General features: G+C 28.6%; 6 protein-coding genes across 6 annotated transcripts; 2 read left to right on the forward strand and 4 right to left on the reverse strand.

The window, feature by feature from the left end:
* Nucleotides 1–81: 81 nt before the first annotated feature.
* On the reverse strand, nucleotides 82–86 carry EIN_522660 (Hypothetical protein; the record flags this gene model as incomplete). The annotated part of the gene is made up of 1 exon (XM_004258482.1): nucleotides 82–86. A coding segment is annotated over one exon (5 nt), but the record flags the coding sequence as incomplete, so codon positions are not given.
* A 344-nt stretch (nucleotides 87–430) lies between these two features.
* On the reverse strand, nucleotides 431–1618 carry EIN_522670 (hypothetical protein; the record flags this gene model as incomplete). Its single annotated transcript, XM_004258483.1, has 1 exon — nucleotides 431–1618. One exon carries the CDS (start codon nucleotides 1616–1618, stop codon nucleotides 431–433), a length of 1188 nt encoding a protein of 395 aa, XP_004258531.1.
* Nucleotides 1619–5991: 4373 nt separating this feature from the next.
* EIN_522680 (protein serine/threonine kinase, putative) lies at nucleotides 5992–9271 on the reverse strand (the record flags this gene model as incomplete). Its single annotated transcript, XM_004258484.1, has 3 exons — nucleotides 5992–6065; nucleotides 6236–9173; nucleotides 9242–9271. The coding sequence occupies 3 exons, from the start codon at nucleotides 9269–9271 to the stop codon at nucleotides 5992–5994; spliced, it is 3042 nt and encodes a 1013-aa protein (XP_004258532.1).
* A 74-nt stretch (nucleotides 9272–9345) lies between these two features.
* EIN_522690 (hypothetical protein) lies at nucleotides 9346–10253 on the reverse strand (the record flags this gene model as incomplete). The annotated part of the gene is made up of 2 exons (XM_004258485.1): nucleotides 9346–10181; nucleotides 10205–10253. The coding sequence occupies 2 exons, from the start codon at nucleotides 10251–10253 to the stop codon at nucleotides 9346–9348; spliced, it is 885 nt and encodes a 294-aa protein (XP_004258533.1).
* A 2374-nt stretch (nucleotides 10254–12627) lies between these two features.
* On the forward strand, nucleotides 12628–17541 carry EIN_522700 (protein serine/threonine kinase, putative; the record flags this gene model as incomplete). The annotated part of the gene is made up of 1 exon (XM_004258486.1): nucleotides 12628–17541. One exon carries the CDS (start codon nucleotides 12628–12630, stop codon nucleotides 17539–17541), a length of 4914 nt encoding a protein of 1637 aa, XP_004258534.1.
* An 888-nt stretch (nucleotides 17542–18429) lies between these two features.
* Nucleotides 18430–19693, forward strand: EIN_522710 (protein kinase domain containing protein; the record flags this gene model as incomplete). Its single annotated transcript, XM_004258487.1, has 1 exon — nucleotides 18430–19693. A coding segment is annotated over one exon (1264 nt), but the record flags the coding sequence as incomplete, so codon positions are not given.
* Between the last annotated feature and the right edge of the window lie 2 nt (nucleotides 19694–19695).

Below are 19695 nucleotides of genomic sequence, written 5' to 3' on the forward strand. Positions count from 1 at the left end.
CATGTGTTATTTCATTTTAATATTTATTTGAAAAGTCAATAAAACAATATATTTTAGTACAATTTATAATATTCTACATACCATTCATTTAAAACTATTGATATAGATATAATTTGGTATTTAAATAAGATTAATAAATATGAATGTAAAAAAAATAATCTTGTTTATAGAAGAGTTTTGTGGCAATTTTAATTACTATCTTTTTATACATTAAGTATTTTATTATTTAGAAAATAACAAAAACAAGACATTATTTATAAATATTATTATTTGAATTTCAAAGTCAATATATTTGTGTGTTACCATTTAACTCTTGAGTTTATTTCTTTGAGTATTTTATGTCAAGAAAACGTTTATTATATTTTAAGAAAAGTAATATCAATTTTATATATAAAATATAAATTTAAAATTAATGAAAATGTATAAATACTTATTGGTCTGTATGTATAACAACATTTTTACATTTTTCAAAACATTCTTTTCCGATTGAAGTCACTGAATTTGGTATTTCAATTTCTAGCGACTTACACGAGTAGAAACATCGTTTTTCGAGTATTTTTACACGACTTGTGATCGAGATATTAGTCAAAATTTCACACCCTAAAAATGCACCTTTTCCAATTTTACTTACATTTTCTGGTACAATAACTTTTTCCAAATTAAAACAGTTACAAAAACATTTTTTAGGAATTTCTTTTAATCCAATTGGAAGCTTGATGTCGTGAAGAAAAATACAATATCTAAAACATGTTTTGCCTATTTTCGAGACACAATTGGGCAGCTGAACATCGACCAATGCATTGCAAAACTCAAAACACCCTTTATTTATTTCTGATACATTTCCATTTATAATTACTGATTTCAAATTGGTGCAAGACCAAAATGCATTGCGCCTAATTGAACATTCACAATTTGATATATTAACTCTTTCCAACGAATAACAATCCGCAAAACACATTTGATTGATATTTCGAATGCGAGAGGGAAAAGTGACACTTTGTAGTGTTGTGCATTTAAAGAAACAAAAATCTGGAAGAACAGCAATTGTGTTGGGAATACTAATTGATGTTAACCCATAACATTGATTAAAACAATTTTCTCCAAAATTATTAACTGAATTTGGTATATTTAAAGAAGTGAGATCATAACACTTTATAAAACAATGTGTTCCAATTTCTTGTAACATAGAAGGTAGTGTTATTGATGTTAATCGTAAACATTCTGCAAAACAGTTCGCTTGAAGACAAGTGACTGTATTTGGAATTTCTATAGATGATATTTGTGTTTTATAAAAGCATTCGTTTCCCAATTTTGTGACCATTTTTGGTACCACTTTATCAAAATATTTGACTCGGTCTTCTTTCGTATAAATGACATTTTTATATTGAATATTTGCGCCTTTGTGGATATGAACACAAATATATGTAACTGAACACCACACTTTAATTTGATAAAAGTTGATTTTATTTTTATTTACAATTGGAAGTGTGTTTAAATTATCATTAAACACATCATTTCCAAAAGTTTCGTCTTCATTGCACCTTATGTTGAGCGTTTCTATATGTGGAAAGTACTTTATAGTATTCTTACTTATAGAAATTGGGTTGAAATGGAACATTTCCATTGTGTATTTAAACTTTTTGCTAACACAGATTAAGTCAATAAAGTTGTGTATGGAATCGAAGTACTGTGAGACAATCATCATGTGGTATCTATCAAGTGAACTCATAATTATAAATAAAATATAAAAGATTTAATAATTTAAAAATAATATATAAAATAGGAACCATACATAATAAAACTGTTTTTTCTCTCGACTTTTTTATTTCTTTGAAGAAAAAAAATACCAAATAACACGGGTTTTAAAGAACTAGTTGGTTTATTTCCAAAAAGAAAGGACCAAGTATTAACCCTTCAAGGACAGGAAAAATCAAAATTTGTAAAAAAATAAAAATCTTAGTCAATTGTAATGTAAATGTGACCTTTTATTCTTTAATTTTTTCAAAAAAAGCCAGACACCCTGGAACGACAGCTCTAGTAAATTATTAATAGTAAATTGTTATAAATTATAGTAAAAAAAGTGAATTTTTTGTTGAAGTTGGGATGAACAAAGGTTCACTTTTTTGTTTGATCCTTTCAGAAACAAGTCACGGTTCAATGGAAAATACAGATCTAACATTTATTGAGATGTCTTCAACTTATAACAATAAAAAAATTAATTATAAAATATAACAAAGAGATAATTGCATCATAAAACATACTGGTCTGGAATATTCAAAATCAATTGCATCATAAAATAACAAAAATGAAATAATAAAGCATAGACTTTGAGGTGTCTTGAAATTTCATTATGCAATTGATCTCAAAAACAATAACAAGGGAAATTAAATAGATTTTTTGTAAACTTTGAAAAATACAATAATTTAAAAATTAGGTTTTGCTATTTTTTGTAAAAGAAATAAGATAAGACGAAAAGACACTTTTGTTTGTTCCGACTTCGAAAAATAAATCTTAAAGAAAATAAATGTAAAATATACAAAAAAATATCTAAAATACATTTTCAAAAGTATCAAAAATCGCAAAATCGAGAAAAATTTATAAAATAAACTTTAACAATAAAAGTAGTCGCATTTAAATAAAATTTGATCACCACGAGGTTTTGTGATCACTCGTTGAGATTTACGTCGTTCCACTGTCGAGAAAGCAAGATATGAATTCATTGTTTGCAATTGTTTTTTTATCATTTTCAAACAAAAACAAAAGGCAAAACGTGTTTTATGCAATCTATTTAGAATATAAAGATTTGTATTTGGTAAATAATTGTTTATTTTGCAGCCACTGTTTATTCATTTTCGAATTATGCATTTTTGGGCAACAAACAAAAAACTAATAGTAAATGTATAGAAATTATCAAAAACAAAGAAAAACACAAGTGTAAAGACATCATGATATATAGCAATGTTGATACTTTAAACTTTTTTTATAATAAAATAAATTAATATATTATTAATAATTTATCATGTTATTTATAATAGTTTTATAATTATGATTGTTATATATTATAGTAACTCTCAATATACAGAATTTTGACACAATAACACATCAACAATCATATCTATACTACAATGTGATTTCATCGAAGTGATAAGTGATCACAATAATATTACAATGTTGTGTAATTAAAACTATATTGTATTTTATGTATAATTATAACAAAATGGTATAATCACCCCTTTTTATAATGTTATCATTATAAAAGATACACAGTGTTTAGAATAAAGCGTATTTTGACTAAAATACACAGTTTGAATTAAAACAAATAAGCATTAAATTTATATAAACAGAAACACACTGGTTTAGTGAATGATCAATAAAATGATTACATGAAATATACTTGATGTAGTTGTTATACAGATAACAATTTAAATTATTTGGATGTTAGAATTGATTACAAACTATATTTCTAATATTATTTTATCATTAATTATATAGAGTCTGAAATATTATAATAATAATAAATAATAATTATTTATTTTTTTAAATGACAATAATAATAAAATAATGTTATTTAAACACACCAAATAACAAAAATATTTAAATAATTTTTGTTTTAAAAGGGATAAATTTAAAGAATATTATAAATTAAGGACTATCTGTTATTCCACGACAATGGATCAATAAGAAATAGACATATAAATGTTATTTATAATATTGTTAACAGTTATAGTTAAAAATATTAGATAATTTATAATGTATTGTTTATTCGATTGATTTTGTAACGAATTGTGTTTTGTGTTTTAAATAGACGCTTTTGTTTAAAATTCAAAAAATAAATATAGTAAGGTTACCCCGTTTTGTTCAATTGTTTTAATAACGCAAAACATTATAGTTATTTTTAATTAATGAATACTATTTTAACAAATTAAATGCAAAAAACATTTTTCGTGTTTTATTTGTGGATTGCTAAACAATAAAATGGTTTAAATTAATGAAAAGTACTAATTAAATCTTACATAAAACAACGTCACTTGCTATAACAAAAAAGTTTGTGATATAACAGAAAAATACTTGACATAAATTTGAATTAACACAACAATTGAGTTGATATTTCAAGATTTGTGATGGATAAATTTATAGTTTAAAGTTGCACTCTTTTAAACAACAATGTGCAAAACCAATTTATAATAAAAAATTATCATTATTTAATCTTAATATCCCGAAAAAACATTTTAATATCTAATGAATATCCTAAATCAACATTAAATAATTGTGTAAAATAACACACAAATTCTTTGTTATATTTGGAATGAAAATTCAAAAAATAAATAATTACTTATTACCATAAATAACTTTGCCGCCTTGCTCTTGACTTCAACGAAGAAATACAAAAGGCTGCTTCATCATCAGAACTCGAAAAATTAAACAAATTTTCAAACAGTGAAGTCATCACCATTGGAAACGAGAAATTCAGATGCCCAGAAGCACTCTTTTAGCCATCATTCCTTGGTATGGAAACATCAGGTATCCACGAGACAATTTACAACTCAATCATGAAGTGCGATGTCGACATCAGAAAAGACTTGTACGGAAACATCGTCTTGTCCGGTGGAAAATCAATCCAAAAATTAACGACAGACAAGAGAAGGAGAAAGTTGCAAATGAAAAACGAATAAGCATAATCAAGGCTGTTCATGCTTGGCTCAATTTAATTATATTCATATTGGTGTTTATTTGGTTTAGTTTTAATAATTATTGTTATAATTATTGTTATAATCAATCATAAAATATAATAAATTTACTATCAGTTATATTATTCACAAGTTGATTAATTATAGTTTATTTATAATTAAATTTATTATACAATTTATTATTCTTTTGTCACGCATTGTATAATGTATCCAAAACTGCCATTTTTTTCGACTTAAATTGATGTTTTATAGCGTTGTTTTACCATATAAGATAATTAATTTATTGTTATTATTGTGTTAATACAATAACAAACAAAATTAATAATAAATAACGGGTTTATATCGTTATATTTCGTTGTTATTTGGTTCTCCAAGTATTTTTAGTTTGAGTGGAATCCATTTTTTTATTTCAACAACAATATTTCTGTCATGTTGTTATTTTATTTTGGTTTGAACCAATCTTATTGGTTATATCAAACCCATAATCTTGCTCACGTTTTAGGTGTTTTTTATTTAGTTTTTGATAAACTTGAATATCTGATAATATTATTTAATCAATTTTATTAACAATTTTATTTGTTTATAAAAACAGTTTATTTTCGTATTATTTTTATTACTAATATTAATTTGTTAAATTGTATATTTTATTGATTGAAGGACAAATCTTTAACAAAAACCAATTAATTTGAGTTTATGAATGATGAAATGTTTAATAATTAATTCAAAAGTTTGAATTTGAGTTGAACTATTTTATCAAATATGTCAAAAATCATTCTAAATTGTTCATGAAAAGTCGCCATTATTTTCATTTTTTTTAAAAAGTGAAATTATTTTTTGAATTTTTTTCTGAAAAAAAAATTTTTTTCAGTCCTAGAAGGGTTAATAAACATGCTGTTTTTTTTAAATGTAATTAAAAAAACATAAAATTAAAACTGGTAATCAATCTTTTTAAGTAGTCTTCATTGTTAATCTCCATTGGCGTATAAAAATGTATGTTCTTTATATCGATTTATCTTCCGCTGTTGAATACGTTTAAAAATTATAAACCATTTGTTTTATGTCAGAGTGTCTACAAATTTATTTTTTTTTCACCAACCAAAATAACCATTTTTTATACCAAATGATTAGAAAATATAATATTTATTTAATTGTTTGTTTGTTTTATTGAATAAAATCTACTTAATATTCAATAACTATAATTAGTTAATACAGTAAAACCTCTCATTAGTCGATTAAACGAGAATATAAAACCCCCAATAGTGATTATAAAATTATTTTTTTCTTTTCCTAACAATAAGTGTTTTTAATTTTGATTAGTTAAAACGTTTTTTAATAAGGAGATTCTCTTGATGGGGGACTTACGAATGATTAGTTTGACTGTACTTGATTTTTAAGTGGTCATTATCAATTCAACCATCTAAAAAAACAAATGTTATACCACTTGAACTTTGTTCAATACAAAATTTAACATTAAAACAATTCACTTATTTTGCTTATTATTAACACATGAATTATATATATTTATTCAATTCTTATGTTTATAAAACCTTCAACGACTTCTTTCATAGTTGGTCGATCTTGTGTTTTGTGTGCCCAACAGCTTTTGATGATTTCATATTCGTCATCTGTGATTCGACTACTCTGAGCAAGTCGCCTCCCACCACTCACAAACTCCGCAACTTTCCACGGAAATTGGAAACTTTCTTTTGGATACGCCTCACACCACCCACACACTTCAAACATTGAAACACCAAAAGAAAAGACATCCGCAGCTTCTTTATATTTTTCTTGATTCAACACTTCAGGCGCCATATAAATAGGAGTACCAACACCTTTGGTGAAAGTCATGTTAGTCATTAAAAGATTCACATTTCTCGCACTTCCAAAATCAGTCAATTTCGCATTCACAAGAATGTCCTTTTTGAGTGAAAATATGAGCATATTATCCGGTTTAATATCTCTGTGTAAAATGCCATTCTCGTGTAAATACAAAATTCCTTTTGCAGAGTCTGTCAAGAATTTGAGTCTCATACTTTTTGTGACAATTTCTTGTGATTCACAAAATTTCTGTGATTGTTGTGAATGTTGTAATTCTTGTGATTCACAACTCTTTTGTGCTATATATCTCTCATTCTTCATTAAATCTCTTAAACTTCCATATTTAGCATATTTAGTGACTATCGCAAGCTTTCTTGGTAACAAAATAGCGCCATAAAAATGGACGATATACTCACTTCTAAACTTATCCAACATCTTTATTTCATTCTCAAATTCCTCCAATGAACTCTCCTCAAAATTTTCTCCTGTGTCTTTCAATCGTTTAATTGCAACTTCACTTCCTCTGTACATCCCTTTGAACACAACTCCGAAACTCCCTTCTCCCAATTTACTCTCAGAAACTATTTCGTGGTGGTCAAGTCGGGATGTGCATTTCGTCACTGCTTGTAATTTTAAATAGTCGATTTCCTCTTTCCCAGTCTCGTAGTCTAAAACCACAATCGCAATTTTGTCATCAATTTTCGACGTGCAATTTGGTGTTAAAAACATTTCAAATTCGCACGCAAAATTTGGTTTGAGTAACACAATTTGTGGGAGTGAAGTTAATGTGTATACATCACTGTTTTCAGACTGCGACGTGAATTGAATTTTTAATGTGTTTTTCGAGTGATTGCCAACACATAAGAGTGACCGACTTTCTTCAGCTACATCAATTTCTGGACTTATTTCGCTTTCATTTTCAAAGACCAAAGCCTCTTTGTTAGTGCAAATTAAGCTGCTAATGTTCTTAAATAACACGTTGGATTTCTTCATGTCGAAAACACAGATTGACTTCTCAAGTTGATTTTTGTGGTTCTTTTCTCTTAAAAACAAGACTAAAAGTATTATAAAGACGACGAAGAAAATGATGAAAAGAGTTGCAATCAGTGGAAGTGAAATTGCAAGTGCCGTTTTAGAGATTTTAACACATGAAAGTCCGTCATCGGAGACTTTAAAGTCCGTCTCACAACTGTTGCATTTGTTGTTCTCTGCACTTTTGCACTTTTCAATTTCGTCAAACGATTTGCAGATGGAATTTATTAATACAAAATTTGTGGCACATAAATTGCATTTGTCTTGCGTGTCACAAGACGTGCAGTTGGTCATACACTTTTCACAGAATTGTACAGCCGTGAGATAATACCCAGCAGCACACTTTGAACATCCAAATGAGTTTTTCGTCTCACAATTTAATAAATTTGCATAAGGTTGACATAGTCCCGTGTCATAAATAGTTTTAAAGTAATTTTCCGAGCACGAGAGACACGTCTTCATATTCAAACACTGCGTACAAGAAACGTCGCATTGTGTACAGTCCAAGCCGTCTTTGTAATATCCACTCGTACATATGGGGCATCCTAAATTTGAAGGGATCATCTGATCACAACGATTCTGTAAATCAGTGGACTCTTCACACTCAAATTGGGCGTTGAGGAACATCCCACTTTTGCATGTTAAACAATACGATGAATTAAAACAGGACTTGCACGTTACAGGACATTCAACACAAGTCAAAGAAGTATTTAAGTAATACCCACTGACACAAGAAAGACACCCTTTACTACTGTGATACTCGCAATGATTTACTTCGTCTTTTTTAACATTCAAATTATATTTGAATGTGTTGTTTAAATAACTCACTGTTTGTTTGAGATCTACACAACTGTTTTGTGCTAAATAAAAGCCGCTGGAACACTCTAAAACCTTTTCTGAATTACTTGTGTATTTCACATGTTTCTCATTATTATTTAATGAAACGCAAAATTCAGTCTTTTCTGAAATCGTTTTCTTATAATTTTCATTACACAACAAACAACTCTTTCCATCCGAAAGAAGACAATTTAAAGATTCTTGTGGAGAGCATTTCCCATTGTTCAGAAGATAATCAGGCTTGCATAGATTGCAGGTACAATAAGTAAAATTGAGACAATTAATATCTTCTGTGCAATTCGTACAAAGTGAATTTTTTAACATCGAATTTTGACCACAAGAAATGCACTCATTCGGTGTGATTTTCTCACATCTTTCTAAAGGCACACAGGTACTCGATGATATGTTTAAAATGGCATTTTCTTCACATAATAAAGAAACTATAATGTTATTATAAAATATAGCTTTTTGGGTGTTTGACGCTTTTGATGAGACTTTTTGGCACAAATTGTTAATATCTAAAAACTCATCTTTTTCACAAGAAAATATGACTCCATTTTTGTTAATGTATTTAATATATTCATCAGTTGAAACGCAGTTGGTGTTATCATAATAATAGTCATCCTGACACTGCAAACATTGAATATAAAATTTTTCATTTACATATTCCGTTTTGTAGTATTTGCAATGGTCATTAGTTTGGATCTTGAAATCACAATTTGAAGATGTTAGACCGTTGTCACAGTCTTCACAAAATTTGGTTGTATCAGAAATACAATCCGAACTAACAGCAACACACTCATTAAATCGTAACACTTTTTGACTGTCACAGGACAAACACTTGGTAGTTGAAACTTGATTCACACAATTAATGTTCTTTGGCTCACATTTTCCATTCAAATAAAAGAATTAGTTTCATCGCAGAGAACACACTTATATTCAGAATTTAGTACATAAGGAGTTCTACACTTTAAACACTTTGCTTTGTAATTTTCACTTCCACAAGACAAGAATTATCAACTTCAGTATAACAATAATTACACGTGTTTAGAGTACTTTGAAACATTGTATCTACACACTGACATTCGCCCTCTTTAACTTCAAAGTTTTCATTACACGTTGTACACACTTTTGAAGTTGTCGAACAATTTTTGCAGTTATCAATTGCACTGCAAAGATAGCATCTTCCTTCTAATAAGTAATACCCCTCTTCACACTCTTGACATCCAGAAAGTCCACATCCACTTGCTTTACAGTTCTGGTCACAACACTTTTGATTAAACAATTTATAATTTTCTTCACAAGTTAAGCAATTATCACCACTCGGGCCATTACACGTCTTACACTGTGAATTACACGCCAAACGCGCTTTTCCATTCAAATAGAACTGATTTTTACACAATGAACACCCAACTCCAATCACACACAAATTTGTCTCACAATTTTCATCGCAATCCAAACACCTTCCATTAATTAAAAATTTTCCTTCGTCACACGTTAAGCAGTTTTGAGAGGAACTGCCGTTGCAAGTCAAACAGGTCGAGTCGCAGGCCGAACACCCAAAATTGTTTGGATAGTAGTGGGCCTCACATAAAGTGCATCCAACATAACTGGAACACTTCCCACTTTGGCAGTTGTTGTCGCATTCCATACAATAATTTGTATTTAGTAAAAAGTAGTTATTAACACATGAAGTACAAGAATCAGGCGAGTCGCTTGTGCACGTCAAACAAGTTGAATCACAAGGAGTGCAAAGTAAGTCTTTGGGATAATAATGGTTCTCACATTGAGTACACCCTTTCTCGGCTTCACAATAGTTTGTTAAACACTTTGAATCACATGTAAGACACTGCCCTTGATATAAGTACTTTCCAGCATCACAAGAAGTGCACGTTTGAGCGGATGGTCCTGTACATGTCTTACAGCCAGTGCATTTGTAACACTCTGAACCTGATGGATAATAATAATCAGGACAGGTAACGGTTTTAAGAGTGTGTTTATTCTCAATGATTGAACATATTTTCTATTAATAGATCCCCATTTGGTGTCAATGTATAATGAAAAAGCGTTGCATTAAAAATAACAGGTATGTCCTTGTGGTCATTCCTATAAATATGCAAAATTGTTTGGAAATCACACATTACTGATACGTCGCTTAAACAATCAGATAAATATATTTCATCACCTTCGAGAGTCCACTCAGCATTCAGAGGAGTTTCTTCTCCACTTTTTGAGCAAAATATCGTCTTTCCTTTTTTCACCCATTTCAGTGAAAACGCGTTTCAGACGAGAAACAGAATGAGTGTCGCCAACATCGCCAAAAAACACTTTGAATTATTTTTATTTTTTTAATTGTTTGAAAATAGAAATATGGTTATAACATTTTGATTAATTATAGTTTCATTTATAATTATTTAAATTGTTTATTAACTATTATAGTATTTTAACTATATTTAAATGGTATTTTGGAGTTTGGGTAACTTGTCAAATATATAAAAAGGCATTTTATTGAATTGAATAAAAGATGAGGAGAAGAAAATCAAATTCTATTGCTTATTGACTTTTAAAAAAGTTGGAAAAATCCTCAAATTACTTATGGAATTTCTGGCTTCTTTTTTGTATTTTTGCAAACTGAGGTAAATAAACTATTAAAATGGTTTAGTTATTAATTACCCCATTTCAAGAAAAAATAAAAGTGCCTGTTGAATTTCATTTAATATTTTTGCGTTGTTTTTAATAAAAAATATATTATATTTTTATAAATTAATTATAATTAATTTTAATTCAAAAATGTCGCAATTTGAAAAGTTATTTTTACCTTTTTATTTTTTTCGAATCTAATTTGAGATGTTTTTTCTCTGAAAAAGTTATTGTTTTGTATTTCTGTTTTGATTTGTTTTTATATCAGTTAAGTTTTTTCAATGTGAATTATTATTTTTTTAATAAAAACTTAGGTCAGTTTTTATTAAATTCTCCCTTTTCAAAAGAATACAACAAACCCTTTAAAAAATTAGGAATTGGGTAATAAATTATAAAACGGTAAAAAAAACTGAAACAACGATTTTCTGGCGTTATACAAAAATTCCCGATACATTCCAGTTATTAATATCTAAAAACTGAGGGAAACTTGAGAGAAAATGATTCTAGATTACATATATTATTATTTACTATTATTATAAATATGTTTATTGGTTTTGTCAACAACTAACATTTATACTGTATTTGTTTATAAGTTTTTATTTTTTATTTAATTTTTAATAAATTATTTATAGTTTTAATATTATAATTGTTTAATTATATATAAAAAATAAACTTAAAATTTTGTAGTTTATCCTTGATTAAAAATTACAATCAATTTATAAAACTATTTTATTTGTTAAATATTGTGATCGATAGAAAATACAAAACATAATTCAAATAATTTGTTATACACATGTACAATGCCCATGTTCCAAATACAAAGATTTTATAATAATTGTATTTATATAATAGATATATCTTATGTACTCTCTTAAATTAATAATATGTGCATTTCACAATATTTATTTAAATTTCAATTAAAACAATTAAAAATATTATAGACATCTTGTTTTTAAAACATTCGAAATATCACATTTCAAACCAAAATTATTTGTAACCAAATGATTATTTTCTTCTAAATAATAAAGGAAAATTTACATTCATCAAAAATCAAAGGTTTTGAACAACTTTTGAAAATCTATTAACCAAACAACATCAATATAAAGTGTGGATTATTGTATATTAAAAACAGTAAATAATCTAATTACTTGGAGAATTTCTCACTTTATATTAATGACATATTTATTTTTCATCAATCTGAATTTTGATAATTATATTAAAAACATAAATTAATAACCATATGAATTGTCTCAATCACATGTTTATTTATTTATTGTAATTAATAATTGTTAATAGGTTATATAAAAAGGGAAGAAAATTAAGTGTTGAAATCATATTATTTTATATTAATTAATGATAATGAAGTTTTTATTTTTAAGGTGATTATAATTGAATAATTCACTTTTTTACTGAACAAACCAAAACATAATATAATTGTATTCCAATGTTAAAATTATAAATATTATATATGAAACTATTCTAATGATACACAAACAAAAAATATTTTTAATGTTAAAAATAAGATTAAAATAATTGATTTAATTATGCAATTATTAGGTTGATTATATTTTCTAAAGTTCTAATTTATAATCATTTAATCTTTTTTATTCTGATGTTTATATGCATTCGAATTATTATGTTATGTTTCGTTTATTGTGCTTTATCTGAAGAAGCATCAAGTTGTTTAGCAGGTTTTTATCTTGATGTTGATACATGTGTCTTTTGTCCAATAGGTTATTACTGTCCTTTAGATGGAATTAAAATTCCGTGTAATCCTGGTAATTATTCGGATATACGCGGTCATATTTATTGTAAATTGTGTCCAGCTGGAACTTACTCAATTGAATTAGGATCAACCAATTGTGATACTTGTCCATTCGGTTCTTACTCTTTGATTGGTGCTACTTTTTGCACAGCTTGCACGAGTAGCACGTGTGATTCGTGTAGTTCAACGACGGGAAAGTGTCTCTCTTGTTCAGTTGGTTGTGGTTTTGTTTCTGATGGTATTTGCAAAGCCTGTGAAGCGGGATATTTCTCACTTGGTGGTACTGCTTCGTGTTCAAAATGTCCAACTAATCTTTTTTCAACAAATAAAAGTAGTTCTTGTACCCCATGCAACTCAGCATGCAAAACGTGTGATGACACAAATGGAAATTGTCTGACTTGTTACGAAAATTCTTTTATTTCAAATAGTGTTTGTGTAGGTTGTCCAGCAGGTCAATTTTACAGTTCAGATGGATGTTTGGATTGTGCAGAACAAACGTATTCTCTTGCAAACAGTACAGTGTGTACAAGTTGTAGTTCATGTGTTGCATGTGACAAAACTAATGGGCATTGCACTTTATGTGAGAAAGGGCAATTTATCGACGATTATAAGTGTATTCATTGTAAAACTGGGACCTATGGAAATGGCTTTCAATGTATTCCCTGCCAAAAAGGAACATATTCAAGTTTACCAGGAAGTGATAAATGCATTCAATGTGAAGATGGTTATTACACTAATAATACATCTTCAATTTTGTGTCTAAAATGCAACAGTTATTGCAATTCATGTGAAAAAGAAAGTGGATACTGCTCCTCGTGTGTGTCTGGTTGTGTATTATCAGGAAATTACTGCATTCCATGCGAAGCTGGTACAAGAGCAAATCAAGAAACAAACAAATGTGATGTCTGTCCAGCTGGAACACATTCATCAAAGCAATCAACGACTTGTTTGTTATGCGGAAATGGTTTTTATTCAACAAAAGGATCATTAAATTGTTTGTCATGCAGTTTAACATGTTTAACATGTAACAACACAAATGGAAACTGCATCACTTGTATTTCTGGCAATGGTTTAGATGTGTTTTTTAATTGCCACATCTGTCCAGCCGGAACTTACGCAAATTCAACAAACAACAAATGCCAACACTGTGAAGATAAAACGTATCAATCAAATGAAGGACAAACATTTTGCAATTCATGTAATATTAAGTGTGAAACGTGTGATAAAATAAGTGGTGAATGCCTGACATGTTATGCTGGATATGGTCTTGGTTATGATGGGAACTGTGAATTGTGTCCTGATGGCTATTATTCAAATGGTGGAACTTCAAAGTGTTTGCCATGTCCAGGTGATTGTTTGAATTGTTTCAAAGAAAGTGGCGAATGCACAACATGTCAGTCTGGGAATAAACAAGTCACAAACCAAAACACGGGAAACAAAGAGTGTGTTTCATGTTCGTTAAACAATAATTGTGCATTGTGTGATTTGAATATTAATGAATATGAAAGGAATTGTGTTGAGTGTTCAAGTACCTATTATTTGAAAGATAACAACTGTTATGTGTGTTCACAGATAACAAATTGTGTGCAATGCTCACCAAAGAGTAGTAATTGTTTGATGTGTTCTGGTGAATATATTACAGTTGGTGAAAAATGTATCTCATGCGAAGAAGGCAAAGTGAAAGTCACTTCGAATATTTGTATGAATTGTTTTGAATTGATTCCAAATTGCCAACTCTGTGAATACAATAATGGAAAACAAAAGTGTTTAAAATGTAATGCACCCTATGTTTTGAATAATGATTATTTAGAATGTTTATTGGCGTATTCAAACAATACACATTTTGGTTGTGATACATCTGAAAGTGTTATTAATATTGAAGGTTGTATTAATCAAGTAAATTCGTCGTGTTTCATGTGTAACGACAAATGCATTTTAATTGATGGAAAATGCATTGAAAAACAAAATGATAAATGCTTTAATTATTCTTTAAAATCATGTGATAACTGTTTAAATAATGTTATTACAACAAATGGTGATTGTTCAATTACAAGCACATGCAAATATCAACTTACTCAAAATGACAAAACTACTTGTTTGATATACAAAAACAACACACAAGAAGGTATCAAAGCCAACAACTGCAGATATATACAAAATGAGTTTTGTTATTTGGCGAATGATGGATATTACACAACACTTGATATCAATGGTGAAACTTCAAATTGTGAAAATGCAATATTATGCAAAAATGAAAATGGTAATAAAGTAGATATATCATGTAAAAGTGAATTTGTGATGACAAAGAACGTGTTGTGTTCACGGGACTTGAAATGTGCCGATTACAACGGAAGTGTGTGTATTGCATGCCAACAAAACCATCACATTGAAAATGGTGGATGTGTTTTCAATGACAATGAATGTGTTATTCAAAACAAAGAGATTTGCATTTTGTGTAAAAACAAAATAACTATTAATGGGAAGTGTGTTTTAAATGATTCAATTATTTGTAAAGAATTTGTTGGAAATGTATGTAAACAATGCGAAGAAGATCATTACAAAGACACAAGTGGGTGTTTGCCAAAACAAGACAAATACAAAGACTGTGAGTATGTGAGTGTTATTATGTCGTCGTGTTTGGAGTGCTACAAATCTCATGTTCTTGTTGACAATATATGTGTTTCCAGTGATGAATATAACAACACTGTAAATTTACTTAATATTCAAACAATGAGTAAAACACCTACAGACAACTGCATATTAAGAAGTTCAAAAGGGTGTTTGCGATGTAGTGATGGGTATTACATATCGAACTCTGTTTGTGTGAAATGTGAGTACCCATGCACTTATTGCTCGAATTTAACGTATTGCACAAAATGTAATGCGTACTCGTACACCAAGAATGGCAAGTGTTTTGAAATCAATGAGATACTAAGTGTTTGTGATGTAATGATGTCAACATATGTAGGATGTGTTGTGTGCAAAGATGGGTACATGCGATCAAGTGATGGCAAACAGTGTATTAGTTGTGACAGGTCATGTGCAACGTGTTCCAATGATGGTGATTGTGTTGTTTGCAGTGATGGATATTACAGAACACCAAATAACAACACAAAGCTGTGCAACTCACAGACAGAATTGAACAACTGTTTGAACAAAACAACGAGTGGTTGCACACTATGTGAAAGTGGTTTTGCACCGAAAGACAACTTGTGTTACAAATGTGGTGAAAATTGTACCTTTTGTGATTCCACCTTTGAGTGTTCAAAATGTGATAATAACAACATTTTGAAAGATGGAGTGTGTGTTCACTTTTCTCAAATACCAAACTGCATTTCATCACAAAATTCATTATGTTGGGAGTGTGCAGATGGCTACAAGTTGAGGGACGACAAAATCGAGTGTTTTACAGACAATAATTATGGGTTGATTGTTGGTATTCCAATTATGTGTGTTGTTGTGATGGTTGTTGTAATTATTGCAACAGTGATCATTGTTGTTCTGATTGTGTTTAAAAAGAAAGACGACAAACTAATTGAAAATGTGTGCGTCTTTAAGATGAGTCGCTCTAATATTACAATGACTAAACTTGAAGGCGAAATTCTTTCAAACAAAAATGAAATTTCATTTGGTGATGAAAATGACAAAATCCACATTGAGACTGAAAGTCGTGAATTGTTGTGTGTTGGCAACTCGTCAAAAGGTAACATGAAGATTCAAATCACAACAAAAGACAAATGCGACAAATACAAAATTCGAACAGAACCCAAAATTGTGACTTTAAAAAGCGGGTTTGCATGCGAATTTGAAATATTTTTAACACCATATTGCACAATGAATTTGAGTGACAAAATAATGATCATCTCACTCAACTTAAAAAGTGGTAAACAAAACTCGACTTCCATTGCCATAAATGGACAAGTGGAGAACTCAACACATCTCGATTATGACGAGTTAATTGAAGAAAAGAAAATAGGAGAAGGAACATTTGGCGTTGTCTACAAAGGTAAATACAGAGGAAACACTGTTGCAATTAAAAAGATGAAAGAATTCAACGAAAATAATATTGAAGAATTTACAAAAGAAGTAGCTATGCTTGATAAATTTAGAAGTGAGTACATCACACACTTTTATGGCGCTGTGTTTATTGAAAAGAAACAATGTATGGTTACCGAATTTGCATCTTATGGCTCATTAAAAGATGTTTTAAAACACAAAACAAGTAAAGACATTGACATGAAATTGCGAGTAAAGTTTTGTCTTGACGCTGCTAAAGGAATATTGTATTTACATGAAAACGACATATTACACAGAGACATCAAGCCAGACAATTATTTGATATTTTCACTTGATTCAAATGAAAAGGTGAATGCAAAATTGACTGATTTTGGAAGTGCAAGAAATGTGAATCTTTTAATGACTAACATGACATTCACCAAAGGTGTTGGTACTCCGAAATACATGGCTCCTGAAGTTCTAGACAAAAAGAAGTACAAAAAACCAGCAGATATTTTTTCCTTTGCAATTACAATGTATGAAATTATTCTTTGGGAAGACGCGTTTCAAAAAAGTGATTCACGGTTCAAATATGCATGGGATATAGCAGACTTTACTAGTGCTGGGAAGAGATTGGTTATACCAAAGGATGTTCCAAATGAACTCTCATTTTTAATCACAAAATGTTGGGCTCAAGAACTCGAGCAACGAATAAAAATTCAAGAAATAGTTGAAAATCTTGAACAAACTTCGAAATTTAATTAAAAACTGTTTTTGAGTAACTGTTTTTTTCATAATTAAAACATTGATATTATTTATGATAAACAGTTTTGTTGTTTTTGAAAAGTCAAACTCACCTCTTATTTCTCAAGTTTCATTTTTTTTATTAAACCTATTAAAATTTAATATATTAATTTAATAATATTGTCCAAAAATATCCGTTTATTAAATTACAAATATTACTACATAATTTGTTTTGAATATAAACAACTTTCTACTGTATCGATGGGGACAAGTTTTTATAGAAAACTATCAGAAATAACACAGTGTTTCAATTTTATATATAATTTATTTTTTTTGAACAGTTATTATTTAAAAATTATGGGGTTTATTAATTTTTTTATAATGAAATTATTTATTCAAATAACAATGTGTTATAACAAATAATCTATTTTATAATATAATCTAATTATAAAACAACTTAAAGACAAACTTCATACTAAATTATCATCAAAATTTTGACTTAATTTTTAATCTATTTATTGGTTAGAACAATAATACATATTAGTAATAATTAGTTAGTTACAAAAACAATTCTTTTGTTTTAAAATTTGAACATCACAAAATTACGAATATATTCAAGAACAAATGGATTAAAGACAACATTTAAATAAAAAATGGAATATTATAACAAAAACAATTTGAGTTTTTTATTTCATAATAACACTGAATAAAAAACTACAATTTTTACATTAATAACCTGATTTTGTTATTAATAAATTTTTATATTATTTATTTTATTATTTTATAAATAATATTAAATATTTTTTATTTTCATAGTTATTTGACTCAACAGAAAACTATTGAGTAAATATTCTAAATTGTAATTTCATAATTTAAAAATTAGAACTAAAAACAAGACAAAACCTTTAAATGGCGGTTGCCCTATATATATGTTTATATTTAATCGAATTAACAAGTGGACAAGAGTGCCAATGCTACCCAATTGGAACAAAATCAAGCGACATGTTTTCACCTGCGGGTTGTGAAAATACAACAACGCACTCCTATTGTCTTGAAAATGATTTTTATTATGACACCGATTCGACTTATAACGAAACTATAATTCAGAAAACGCTTACAATAAATTCAACTAAAAGTTTTAAACTATCAAATTATTTTCGATTAGTTGACAACGTGGTTCTCACACAAAATGGCGCATTTCATGTTGTAAATAAAACTACTATTGGAGCAAACTCACAGCTTCTTGTCAACACTTTTTATTCACTTGCTGGTGATTTTCAATTGGAAAATCCTCAATTAAATCGTCCACAAATAATTCTTTGGAATTCTTCATATCTTCATTTAAATAGGAACATAACTAATAGAGTCGATTTCCAAATTAAAAACCCCATTGGCAACACAAAGTGCTTTGACGCGTTTTCTCTCAATAATGGCAACAATTTAAATATCAATGAAGTCGATAACAATTGCATTTTGTCAACAATGTTTCCTTACAAATTTGATGATGGAACTGGATATCTTATATCAAGTCAAAGACTCCTTAGATTCTGTCCTAATGGTACTAATTTAGCAAATACAGTGACGTGCACGTTGATTAAGAGATTATACACTGATGCAAACTATTCACCAAATTATTCACCACAAACATTTGACTATCCACATTGTCCGTGTAATAGTGATAAGACTTTAAATTGTGAATTAAAATTGTTTGGGCAAATCAGTTCGTTTGAATTTAATACAAAATCCTTGGATAACACTCATATATTCGTCGAAAAAAACGTCTCACTTGCTAATTTAAAATATCCAAAGAAAATTACAATTGCAGACGACGTGAATCTCAATTTTTATGGAAGAATGTCAAATACAGTGTTTTATTACTCTTTTGGAGAGATCAAATTTGATGCAAACCAAATACCTTTTACAACGCCTTGTTCAGTCAAATTTGACACTTCAACGAACACATTTTCATGTAACAAGGATATGATCTTTTCGGTCAATTTTACTAAGAAATTTGAGACCTTTGTGATCAACAGTCTTTCAGAAATCACTTCACTGAATTTGTTTTCAAATTCTACTGTGTTTATATTGGGGAAAACTAAACTAAATAATATTGTGCCAATGTATTTTGGGGAGTTTGATAAGAGTTATGTTATAATGAATGATGGAACATCTAAT

This window comes from Entamoeba invadens (assembly GCF_000330505.1).
Source record: "Entamoeba invadens IP1 unplaced genomic scaffold scaff_1105074725903, whole genome shotgun sequence".
Classification (NCBI taxonomy): domain Eukaryota; phylum Evosea; order Mastigamoebida; family Endamoebidae; genus Entamoeba; species Entamoeba invadens.